This window comes from Mustela erminea, chromosome 6 (assembly GCF_009829155.1).
Source record: "Mustela erminea isolate mMusErm1 chromosome 6, mMusErm1.Pri, whole genome shotgun sequence".
Classification (NCBI taxonomy): domain Eukaryota; kingdom Metazoa; phylum Chordata; class Mammalia; order Carnivora; family Mustelidae; genus Mustela; species Mustela erminea.
Window position 1 is genome coordinate 27,108,388 of NC_045619.1, and position 12,983 is coordinate 27,121,370.

At 43.8% G+C, this 12,983-nt stretch overlaps 1 protein-coding gene across 1 annotated transcript in view; it reads left to right on the forward strand.

Annotated features, from left to right (window-relative positions):
• Positions 1–6,192: 6,192 nt before the first annotated feature.
• EEA1 (early endosome antigen 1) overlaps positions 6,193–12,983 on the forward strand; it is a 120,188-nt gene continuing 113,397 nt past the window's right edge. Inside the window, exon 1 of the mRNA XM_032346783.1 lies at positions 6,193–6,467. Within this exon, the coding sequence (XP_032202674.1) occupies positions 6,444–6,467 (24 nt within the window). The 5' untranslated portion in view covers positions 6,193–6,443. The remainder of the gene's footprint in view (positions 6,468–12,983) is intronic.

The window sequence follows — 12,983 nt, forward strand, 5'->3', positions numbered from 1 at the left end:
TAAGTTCTTTATAGATTTTGTATATTAGCCCTTTATCTGATGCATCATTTGCAAATATTTTCTCTAATTCTGTTGGTTGTCTTTTGGTCTTGTTGACTGTTTCCTTTGCTGTGCAAAAGCTTTTTATCTTGATGAAATCCCAATAGTTCATTTTTGCCTTTGTTTCCCTTGCCTTTGGAGATGTGTCTTGCAAGAAGTTGCTGTGGCTGAGGTTGAAGAAGTTGCTGCCTGTGTTCTCCTCTAGGATTTTAATAGATTCCTGTCTTACATTTAGGTCTTTCATCCATTTTGAGTCTATTTTTGTGTGTGGTATAAGGAAATGGTTCAGTTTCATTCTTCTGCATGTGGCTGTCCAATTTTCCCAACACCATTTATTGAAGAGGCTGTCTTTTTTCCATTGGACATTCTTTCCTGCTTTGTCGAAGATTAGTTGACCATAAGGTTGAGGGTCCATTTCTGGGTTTTCTATTCTATTCCATTGACCTATGTGTCTTTTTTGTGCCAGTACCATACTGTCTTGATGATGACAGCTTTGTAATAGAGCTTGAAGTCTGGAATTGTGATACTACCAGCTTTGGTTTTCTTTTTCAGCATTCCTCTGGCTATTTGGGTTCAGTCTTTCTGGTTCTATAGCTCATGGATCCTGGTTCCACATCCTCCAAATTTTGGGATTATTTGTTCTAGTTCTGTGAAAAAAGTTGATGGTATTTTGATAGGGATTTCATCAACTGTGCAGAGTGCTCTAGGTAGCATAGACATTTGAACAATATTTGTTCTTCCAACACATGAGTATGGAAGTTTTCCATTTCTTTGTGTCTTCCTCAATTTCTTTCATGAGTGTTCTAAAGTTTTTGGAGTACAGATCCTTTGCCTCTTTGGTTAGGTTTATTCCTAGGTATCTTATGGTTTTGTAAATGGGTTTGGCTCCTTAAGGGAACAACATTCCCTGCATAGGAACTGGTTGGCACAAAGGCAGCAACAACCTTAGTGCAACTGAGGAATAAAAGTTCATTGAGGCTGGGGCAGAGTAAACCAAGGGGAGAGTGTTAAAAATGGAAAGCAGAGAAGTGGGCGTAGACAGATCAACAAGGTGTGTGAGCCAGGATAAAGTATTTGGATTTTGTTGGGATTGTGATGGGAAGCTTCAGTTAAAGAGGACAGTGACATTATTTGATATGGATTTTTAAAAGTCATTCTTTGCTTCTGTGTAGTTTGTGGATTATAGGGAAGCCAAAGTAAAACAGGGAGAGCAACCAGGACACTCCTATGCTGGTCTAGACAGGAGATGAAGACGATGGTGCTATGGACCAGGGGGATAATGGAAAGAAGTGGCAGACTTAGGCTCTGCTTTCGTGGTAGACCTATCAAGATTTTCTGGTGGATTGGCTAGAAGAAAGGGAAGTGATGAGATAAAGAGAGAAATCAAAGGTAATGCCAAGATTTTTTGTTTGATCCAATGAAGTTCCTAGTAGTAGTAAATACTGAGACAGGAAAATTGGCAGAGAAGCAGTTTCGAACATAAAAAAAGGAAAGTTTTGTTTGGGCCATGTTAAGTTAGAGACGCTCATTAGACCTGCAAGGAGAACTGTGTGGATGGTTTGTTGTGCAGGTCTGGAAATCTGGGAAAAGGTTAATGCAGGAGAGATAGGCTTGGGGGTCTTGGGTAGACGGTTGAAATTTAAAGCCAGGAGACTGGCTGAGATGCCTTCCAGGCTGTGTGGGACAATAACAAGAGGGACCCTAGAACAAAACAGGAGCACTGGAACGTTTAAGTTATGCAATAGAAAAGTCAAAGGAGTCTGAGAAGGAAGGCTCATATGGAGAAAAGCCAGAAAGTGTACTGTCAAAGGAAGCCAAGAGTAGAAAATAATTTGAGGAGAGAATGGCCAACTCTTCTCAATGTAAACAAGAGTCAAAGTCAACCAATAAGGCTGTTCATTAATTAGGAAACAGGTACGTCATTAACATTAACATTAACATGAGCAGTCTCATTGGAGTAGGTCAGGAGGCTTTTTGGCGAGGGGAAGGAGGTTTGATTACTTGACTGGAGTGGCCTAAGAAGAAAATGCAAGGCAAGACAGTGAAACCACCACGGTGTAAAAGCCATTTTGGACAAAGAAAGACCAGAGAAGAGAAAGCAGACCAGGCAAGGGAAACAGGATGCCTGCAGCCAGTGTTGAGTGTCTCTGTGAGCCTTGTGGTTATTAAGATGAGGTGAGTGTGATTGCCCTAGCTCTACATCGGGTGGGGGTGTGGGGAGGTTGACTGGGCGGGGGAGGGGGGCACGGGGTTGCTCCAGCGCTGTTTTCCTGCTCCTGCGGGGCACACAGTGGTGAATAGCTGGGTTTCGGTTCTGCTAGAGGAAAACAACGGACAAAGAAGAGAGAGGGAAAGAAATTAAGCATATTCATAAGGGGGAGAGGCCGTATAGTTGGATCATGGACTTTAAGTTAGGTTTTTTTCTTAAGATTTTATTTATTTATTTGACAGAAATCACCTGTAGGCAGAGAGGCAGGCAGAGAGAGAGGGGGGAGGCAGGCTCCCTGCCTTTGGGGCTCAATCCCAGGACCCTGGGATCACAACCTGAGCCAAAGGCAGAAGCTTTAACCCACTGAGTACCCAGGCAACCCTTAAGTTAGGTTTTGATGGAAATGAGGATCTAGAAATGGTTGGTAGTACAAAGGTGAGAGGCGCCAATGGACTGCAGGTCTTGGAGTCAAAGAATGAATGGAGTATGCATGGAGAGAGCTCAATAGACAGGGATTAGTGGCCAGGCAGGGTAAGCGGAACAGTTATGTGTGGGAGCTGCTAAATTAGAGACATGAATATCTCACCCATTGCTTATTTTCTTTTGAGCAATTAAGTTCTCTAGGGTATTGTTCCAGTCATATCATAAGCTGCAGGGGAGCACACAAACTTTTGAAGAACCCATCTAGCTGAACAGGTGAGAATGTCTTCTAATATTAGGCAAGAATTTCCACAGGAGAATTCCTGTGTAGAAGGCCTTAGCATGTGACATTAATAAGCAGCTTTAAACTAAATTAACTTTTGAAAAATAAACAAAAGAGAAACAAACTTCACTTAAATGGGAAAAAAGTAAACCCGTTTCCTTTCTCTACTTAGAACACACTTTTTTTAGGATTAAGAAAGATCGTTTAAAAAGATTTTTAGTTATTTATTTGTCAGAAAAAGAGAGGAGAGAGAGTGAGCACAAGCAGGGGGAGTGGCAGGCAGAACAGGGAGAGGGAGAAGCAAGGAACCAGAGAAGGGACTCAGTCCCAGGACCCTGGGATCATGAACTGAGCCAAAGGCAGATGCTTCACTGACTGAGCCACCCAGGTGTGCCCCCCTTTTTATTTTAATTGTTAAGTAATCTCTACATCCAATGTGGGGCTCCACCCACAGCCCCAAGATGAAGAGTCATATGCTTTACCGACTGAACTGGCAGGTGCCCCTACTTAACAACTCTTCTAACACTGACTGTGTGGGGTTTTATTGTACACCAAGTGATTTGCCAATTGTCCGGACACCAACTGGGTGTCCTGCAATTAAATTCAGTTCTGATATTAACTACGTGGGGTTAGTGCAGGCCCTCCAAGTTCAGGGCTTTAGTCCTACAGGATTGCCCCCCAACGTCAGACATCAGTCCCAAGTTCCAGGCTGTCATCTATGCTTTGGACCAATTGGCTATAAATTGAGGGTTCCTGCAACACACTCCTCATGATTGATTGTTTGCTATAACAACTCGCAGAACTTAGGGAAACACTTCACTATGACTGGTTTGTTACAAAAGATGGAAGTCAGGGGCAGCCAAATGGAAGGGATGTATAGGGCAAGATTTGGGGGAAGGGGTGCAGATCTTCCCTGTTCTCTTCTGGCACATCATACCTTGATGTGTTCAGTAACCTGGAAACTCTCCAAATCTCATGGTTTAGGATTTTTATGGAGGTTCTATTACACAGTCAGGTTTGATTAAATCAATGACCATTAGTAATTAGCTGTTTTGGCTCCTCTTCCCTCCTGGAGGTGGGGGGATGAGGGACCTGAAACTTGCAACCTGCTAATCCTGCCTTGATCTTTCTGGAGATTAGCCTTCATCCTAAAATTACCTAGCAATCCCCAACCACCAGTCACCTCATTAGCATACAGACACTCTTATCCTTGTGGCTATTCCAAGGGTCTGAGAAGCTTTGGTGTCAGGAATCAGGGTCAAAGATTAAATATTAGAACAGAAGATGCTCCTAGCACCCTTTCAGTCAGGGAATTACCAGGGTCTTAGGAACTCTGTCAGTAACTTGGTGCAGAGACCAGCTATGTATTTATTATGCCACATAGTTTTATCGCCCTATGTTGGTCAAAGTATTTCCCATGTTGTCTGAAAATAAAGTACCTGTGTCTGGGAAGATGGAAAGTGTGTGCTTTGCTATTTTTGTCTGGAAAAACTTAAGTGCGCTATTATCAATAGTACTTAATAATATATTAGTTGTAAACAAGATGGGATTGGGAGGGAGACAAACCATAAGTGACTTAATCTCACAAAACAAACTGAGGGTTGCTGGGGGGGAGGGGGGTTGGGAGAAGGGGGGTGCGGTTATGGACATTGGGGAGGGTATATGCTTTGGTGAGTGCTGTGAAGTGTGTAAACCTGGCGATTCACAGACCTGTACCCCTGGGGATTAAAATATATGTTTATAAAAAATAAAAAATTAAAAAAAATAATATATTAGTTGTAGGTACAACTGTTTTGCTGCACCATGGACACAACACAAAAAACACAATAAAAAACAGAACATGTCTTGAATAGAAACGTATTACACCATACAATACTTTATAAAACATTTTACATTAACTCATTTGAAAATATTTGCTGCATCTTTTCAAAGAATCTGTAAGCACTTTCCAAAAGGCACTCCATTCATTGCTTGGGTAGATCTCAGGTTTCCCCTCTCCCAGTAAGGTCAATTGCATTATTCTGTCTCTTTCCTTATTTAGACATAAATATTAAAGTCTTCTCTCTTCCTCCCAGGGTAAAACTCCTGAACCTCTTAGCTTGTGAATGTTAGCAGAATGGTAGGACTCCAGAGCTGTGATTTTTTTTTTTTTTTTTAAAGATTTATTTACATGAGAGAGAGAGAGAACGTGCACTTGAGGGAGTAGTGGCAGAGGGAGAGCGGGGGAGAGAATCCCAAGCAGATTCCCGGCTGAGCTTGGAGCCCCACGCCGGGCTTGCTCACACCAGCCAGAGATCACGGATGTGAGCCGGAAATTCAGAGTCCCACGCGTTAACCCGCTGAGCCACCCAGGCGCCCCCGGAACTGTGATTTTTGAGTTTAAATAATGACGTGGTGCCTGGAAGTCAGTTTGAAGTCCACGTCCTGTTTATCTGGGACATTATTATTATTATTATTATTATTATTTATGAAACAGACTCATTCATGTCGATTCACTTTATGACTATTAGCAAAATAGGACTTAATATTTCTTAGGAGAATGGGCCACACAAGGGCTTTAGGAAGAGAATATAACATGTTAGCGACATCAATCGATTAAATATTGATGCTATGGCCCAAAAAGGACAACCTTAAACTTCTCGTGCCAAGTCAAATTCCGGTTTCTTCCTACTCTTTCTTCTGATTCTTTACTTTCTCTTTGGCTGAAATTAGAAGCAAGGGAGCAGAGAAACGAAAGCAGAGGTTGGCCAAGAGGAGGGAAGCCACACAGACAGGTCGTGTCTGCGATTTTATCCTTTGCTTTCACCCAGGGTCTGAGCGCTCCCCGCAGAAACGAGGATCCACTCGAGGGTAGGGTCAAGACCAGGGTCACGGCGACAAATTTTACAAAGCAGCCTGAGCTGCTGCCGCAGGTACCCACCCCCGAACCCCTCCTCCCGCGGAGGTCAGGGACATCCCCTGGCCTGGCCCAGGTCTCCCCACCCACCTCCCCAGCGGGCTCGCGGCCGGCGCGCGGGCACGGCCTCTGACGGAGTGCGGGAGTGCGCTCGGCCGCCGCGCCGTCCTCTAGCCCGCCGGAAGGAGCGGCGGCGCCAGCGTCCTGCCGCCTGTCCGTCACGCAGCCGCCCACGCCGCCGCCGCTTCCGATTGGTCGCAGTTCCGGGCCGGGCCCCTTGAGGCCCCGCCCCTCGCGGATGGACGGGCCGGGAGGGCGTGGCAGCGGCGGGCGGGTCCGCCCAGCTGTCAGTTACGGGGGCGGCCCGGCCGGCGGGCGGGCGCTCGCAGGCTGCCTCGTCGCTCGCTGGCGCGCGCTCCCTCTCGCCGCCTGTGGGGAAGTCGGGGCTGCCCGAGCGGCTGCCGCCACCGCCTAGCCCCGACCTCCTCCCCCGTCCCTTCCCGACTCAGTCTCTCCCGCTCGCGCACCCCCGAGTAGTGAGTGGTCCCACGCCGGGTCCGGAGAGTCACCGCGGCGGCCCGGGTGGTGTTTAAACCATGTTTAGGAGGATTTTGCAGAGGGTAAGAGAGTGAAACCGTCTTTCCGGCAGCACGTGAGCGGGAGAGCCCGAGCCCGGGGCTGCGGGCGCCGCCGCCGAGCTGAGGAGCCGAGGCGGCGGCGCGGGTGCCGCTCCTCAGCGCGGGCTCCTTCCTTCTGTAGGCCCCGCAGCCCGGGAGGTGGTTAGGCCTCGGCCGTTCGCGCCGGGGGCGGGCCGCGGGGGCAGGGAGGGCGGATGGGGCGGCGGCGGCGGCGGCGGCGGGGCAGGCAGGCCGGAGCCCCGGCGGGCGCCGAGTCCCCGGCGGCCCCGCGCACCCAGGCCCGGCGCCGCGCTCCCGAGCGCGGGGCTGTCAGTGAGACGGGCGGCGGGGCGGGAGGGTGTGGTGCCGGCGCGTTCCTTCCAGCTCCGGGAACGGCAGCGCAAATGCAGAGTTAGTGCCTCCAGCCGGGTGGAGAGCGCCCCGTGGGAGATTGCGGGAGGCTTGCTCAGCCTCTCCCCCCTCCCCGCCCACCGCGCCCCCCAACTTTGCACGCACCTGCCACACTCGGCTGCGGTTTTGCTGGGGCATGTGGTGAAACCCGGCCTAGCTCGGGCCCAGTCGTGGTACCGACACTTACCACTGGCAAAATCAGCTGAGAAGGAAGATATTACTCACTGTTGGAAACTTTTCTTTCCCCCAATTAAAAATGCGTTTCTCCCTCTCAGCCCAGTACCTTTTTTGAGCTCTCCAAGAATAAATTCGCAGTAAGCTTTATCCAGTGATAGACACTTACTCCTTCACTTTCTGCCAGTGTGGGAAAGCAGGCAAAACCTTTAAGATATAAAGACAAGAGCGATGGAAAGCTTTATGTGTATTGTTTAGAAATCAGTTCGTAGGATGATAGAGTATCATTTCCTACAAGAGTTGCTGTACTCAAGGTTTTGTTTTTTGGAGAGCCACCCCTCCCCCCCTTTTTTAACTGATAGGGTGCCACAAAATGTAAATGATTGGGAAGTTGGGGCCAAACTCGGTTGGTTACTGAGGGAGTAGAATAACTCGTTCAAAGGACAAAAGAAATTAGTGAATTTGTAGTATTAAGCCAGGGAGTGTGCCCAAGACAGTTGAGTCATCCACTGTATGGAAAGGGAGGGAGTGTTCTTGGCTCCTGCATAGCTTTGTGAAATGTTCAAGTCATGTGAAACTTGGTCATGTATCAGGGGGAGAAATAGTTAACTTGTGTATCCACCACCCTGTATTGACATCTGATGGTTTTTTTTTTGCAGTGGTTTTGTCAGAGGTTTTTTTTTTTTTAAATCTTGATAAGCCGATGATTTTGGCAATAGCAAGGGCATGTCCTTTACTCTTGCCGTCAGTTCTTGGGTTCAACTGTAAAGACATCTGTGCATGATTTACTCCTTGTATTTGGAGATTTTTCTTCCTTCGGACCTGGAGGAACCGATTACCTCATGCCTCAGACTGTGTTTTTGTCATAGTTCCACATCTGAAAATTAGTTGGCCTATGGTTTGCTTTGAAGTTTATAAATAAAATAAAGTGTTTACTGACTTAGGAGTAGCTCCTGGTAGGGGCGCCTGGCTGGCTCAGTTGGGGGAACATGTGACTCTTGATCTTGGGGTCATGATGTTGATCCTCATGTTGGGTGTAGAGATTACTAACAACAACAACAAAACAAAAAACAAAACTTTGAAAAAAAAAGTACATTCTGGTAGTTATAGATTAATTTTTAGAAATATGGGATGCTTTCCAGTACTCTTGGTTTAATGTTGTTAGGCATTATCATTGTATAAGGACCGCTTTTATATAAAGACTGTGTGTTGGTGCATACACAACAGTTACAGAAGTTTCAATTGAAATTGCAGAATTGGAATTGTGATTATTGCTGAGACGTGATATGGGATCATCACAGATGAATAAGTTACTTGACAACTGACTTTCTTAGCCAAGGCACTACTGATGTGACTGGATAATTCTTTGTTGTGGGGAGCTGTCCTTTTGCATTCTAAGATGTTCAGCAGCATCCCTCTGGCTTCTACTCACTTCACGCCAGTAGCACCCCTTCCCCCATCCTTTTCCTCTTTTGTGACAACCAAAATTATCTTCATGCTTTACCATATGTTTCCTAAGGACAAAATTGCTCCTGATTGAGAACCACTGTGTTAAATGTGTATACTCTTTTACAGGAAAATTGGAATTGTTTCTCACAGTTACTTAACTTTTTTCCCTTTTGTATTTGTAGTGAGTGTCAGTAAACACCAAACATATGCAAGGGACTGGGAAGCAGTTAATAAGGTGTGGGTCCTCCCTTTAAAACTCATAGCCAGGTAAGGGGAAGTGGACATCTAAAAGTAATTACAATGCTCTGTAATAGAAGAATGAAGAATGCCCAGAGTGCTGCTCTGTGTGAGGATGTTGGGACCATCAGGACAAGCTTCTGGTAGGAGGTCATATTCGCAGCTCCAAAGAAGGAAGAGGATGTCGGGCAGAGACAGCAGCAAATGCCAAGTCATGAAAGGGGCAGGTAATAGTAGGAAGAATGCGAACAGTTAAGTTTAGAAAGTGAAATGATGTGCAGAGATGAAGCTGCAGGGTAGCTGCAGACTAGATCCTTAGACGACCTGGAGTCTCTTCAGAGGAGTTCAGCTTTTGGCTTGCAGATGGGTCAGTGTTAAATCTCAGTGTTTAATAGTGGCATTTTGATCAAAGCCTTAAAGAAATCTGGTGATTTGTGTGGGCATTTTGATGAAAGCTTTAAAGAAATCTGGTGATTTGTATTACTAGTTTAGAACCTACAATTACATTTATTAAGTCCACAGGTGGTATTTACTAGCAAGTATAACTAGAATCTTTACATTATGTTATATTACATTATGTTAATGTATAAGATAATCTTATTTCTTAGCAGAGGTAATAAGATACAAGATTAAGATGAAAGTTGCTAATTTATTCGTTTGAAATGGGCTCTGTGCTTTGAAATTATATTGCATTCCTTTAACATTCTGTTTTTAGATGACCTTTTCCTTTTAACTGTTATTTTCTTCTGAATAGTGTTATTTAAAAAGCATTTTTGAAAGAAGTTACAGACAATGTCCTTAACAATCACTTGTAACTCAGAATGTTTGAACATCACCAGTAAGGTCCCAATGGTATTTTACAGAAAATTTGTTTCTGGTTTCCTCCTTCTCCTTCTCCTTTTCCTCCTCCTCCTCCTCTCTTTCCCATTAGCTTACTAAAGTTGTCTTTCTGAGGCTTGAAACGGTCTGAATTAGAAAAAAAAAATTTAAGGTAGCTCCAATATGTATGTATTGACTGTTTTGCTTAATGGTCCTTTGAAGAGAACTATGAATTTAAAGTGCTTGATGACCCTGGGGCGCCTGGCTGGGCCATCCTGGAGCATATGACTCTTGGTCTGGGGAGGAGGGAGTTTAGGTTCCAGCCCCACACTGAAAGTGGAGATTACTTAAAAATAAAATCTTTGAAAGAAAGAACAAATAAAGTGCTTGATGATCAGAAGAATAGATGATCAGTATTTAGTACTTTAGGCAGTTTATAAACTTTACTGCTATTTCTTTCTTAAAAAATTTATTGTTTTAGATTTCCTTTCACTGGTACATTTTAGCAATGTTATTACATTGCTAAAGAAAAAAATGTGTTTAATTATTCTAGAATTGTAGAAATAAAAGGCTTTTTTTTTTTTTTAGTGGTCAAGAGGTCTTACCTGATTTTAAAAAGGAGGAAGCAAAAACAGATAAACTGATTTATGTAGGGCAACACAGTAGATGTCAAAACTGAGACAAGAGCCAGATTTTCCCAGCACAGTCCATTTCCCCTTTTTCTGGCACCTTGTTGCCCTTTCTCCCACTATTGAAATTGATATGGTTAGCACTGTGCTAATCACTGTGGAAGATAGGGGAAAATATGAGACCTAACTTCTTCCTGAAGGATATAATTAAGTCTCAAAGAAAATGATAAAGAAAATGAAGCCTGTAGTAGGACAGAGGAGGAAAGATCAGAACCAGCCTGTGTGAGCAGGGAGTCTTCTTGGAGAAAAAGAACATGAGATGGGGTTTTGAAGAATGTGTGTGTTTAAGAGATGTCCTAGAAAGTTTCTTTTTAGGAAGGACTAACAGTATAAGCAAAGATGTGGAGATGGGAACAACTTCATTCTTCCTGCCCTCCCTCCTTCCTTTGCATATAGCCTTTTTTTTTTTTTTTTTAAGATTTTATTTATTCATTTGACACAGAGAGATCACAAGTAGGCAGAGAGGCAGGCAGAGAGAGAGAGAGAGGAGGAAGCAGGCTCCCCGCGGAGCAGAGAACCCGATGCGGGACTCGATCCCAGGACCCTGAGATCATGACCTGAGCCGAAGGCAGCGGCTTAACCCACTGAGCCACCCAGGTGCCCTTTTTTTTTTAAAGATTTTATTCATTTATTTGACAGACAGAAATCACAAGTAGTCAGAGAGGCCAGCAGAGAGAGAGAGGAGGAAGCAGGCTCCCTGTGGAGCAGAGAGCCCGATGTGGGGCCCGATCCCAGGACCCTGAGATCATGACCGAGGTGAAGGCAGAGGCGTTAACCCACTGAACCTTTTAATAAACATATATATAACACCTGGTATATGCTAGAAACTGGGGATACAGCAATGAATAAGATACAGTCCTTGCTGTCAGGTAGCTTAAACAAAGTGACTTTTAGAGATAAGAGATGTGTTCAGAGCAGAAAGAAATTGAGAAGGACATTTACAAAGATAATGCACCCCATTGTGGAGATTCTTGATTGTCTAGCTCAGCCTTGTTCAATGCAAATGTGAGTTACATACATAATTTAAAGTCTCTCTCAAATAAATAAATAAATAAATCTTTAAAAACAGTAAAACAAGGGGCACCTGGGTGGCTCAGTCTGTCAAGCAGCCAACTCTTGGTTTCTGCTCAGGTCATGATCTCAGGATCTTGGGATCCAGCCCTACATTGGGCTCTCTGCCCAGCAGGGAGTCTGCTTGTGATTCTCCCTTTTCTCCCCCACCCCATTGCTCACAGCTCTCTCTCTCTCAAATAAATAAAGTTTCTAGTAGCTACATTTGTGAAAGTAATTTTTTAAATATGTATTTTTTGACCCAATACATCTAAAATATTCAACATGTAATCAATATAAAAACTATTAATCAGATATCTTAAATTCCTTTTTTTTTTTATTAAGTCTCTGAAATCTGGTGTATGTTTTGCATGAGCAGCATGTCTCAATTTGGACTAACCATATTTCAACTCTTCTACAGCCCCATGTCACTAATGGCTGTTGTACTGGATGGTGCAGGTCTAGTTGAATTCATACATAACTTTTAACTTTTTGTTTGGAACTAGTTTCAAACTTGTAAAAAGTTGGACAAATAAAATAATAGAAGGGACAGTTCTCACTTCTCTCTTCTCTTGCTCTCTGTATGTGTCATTTTTCCCCCCCTTGATTCATTTGAAGATCAGTTATTGTCTTTTATATCTGAATACTTCAGTGAAGAATAGGTATTCATTTACATAAGCACAGTATAGTGGTCAACTTGATAAATTTATATTCGTTCAGTTACTATCTATAATTCTAGTTTTGTCAGTTGATCGGATAATGTCCTTTGTAGCATTTCCCCTCCACCAGTTTAGGGTCTAGTTAAGATTAGGTATTATATTTAGTTGTTAAAAGTTGTTATTTAGTTGTTTAGTAGTCCTTCCTTTTTTTTTTTTTTTTAAGATTTTATTTATTTATTTGACAGAGATAGACACAGCAAGAGAGGGAACACAAGCAAGGAGAGTGGGAGCTGGAGAAGCAGGCTTCCTGCTGAGCAGGGAGCCTGATATGGGGTTCAGTCCCAGGACCCTGAGGACCTGAGCCGAAGGTGGACGCCCAATGACTGAGCCACCCAGGTGCCCCTAGCCACTTTTCATCACAACATATTTTTGGATTTATGAAGAGTACAGATCCCCTCCTACTTTTTTTTTTTTCCTACACTGTTTTTCATGTTATGTTTACCTGATATTTTGTTGTGATTAGATTGAGATTATGCATTCTGGGCCAGAATGTTGCCTAGAAGATGTGGGCTTCTCAGGTTATTACATCTGGAGGCCCATGATGTCTTTCAGTCCTTCATAGGTGCTGTTAGTTTTGATTATCTTGTCAAAGGTCAAGGTATAGACCAACTTTTTGACTGTATAATATTATTTTTTTCTTCTTTTTGCAGTTAATAGACATTTACCTATAAGACCATGCAAATATCTTGTTCCTTATCAAAAATTTCCCCTAAATTTTGTATCCATTGTTGATTCTTGCCTGATCTATCTTAATGACTGCAAAATGATCATTTTCCCACTTTGGCATTCCCTTCACCTTTACCAGTTTGGTCATTGGCTTTCCTGTTCTTGCTTCCCTCTCTCCCTCCATCTCTCCCTTTCCTCTTTCTGACCTTCCTTTTTTCTTTCCTATTGGCATGGACTCATAATTTCAGTTTTTAAAAATGGTTTATAACTCATCACTGTACTTAATTATTTTGGTGGTTAAACTG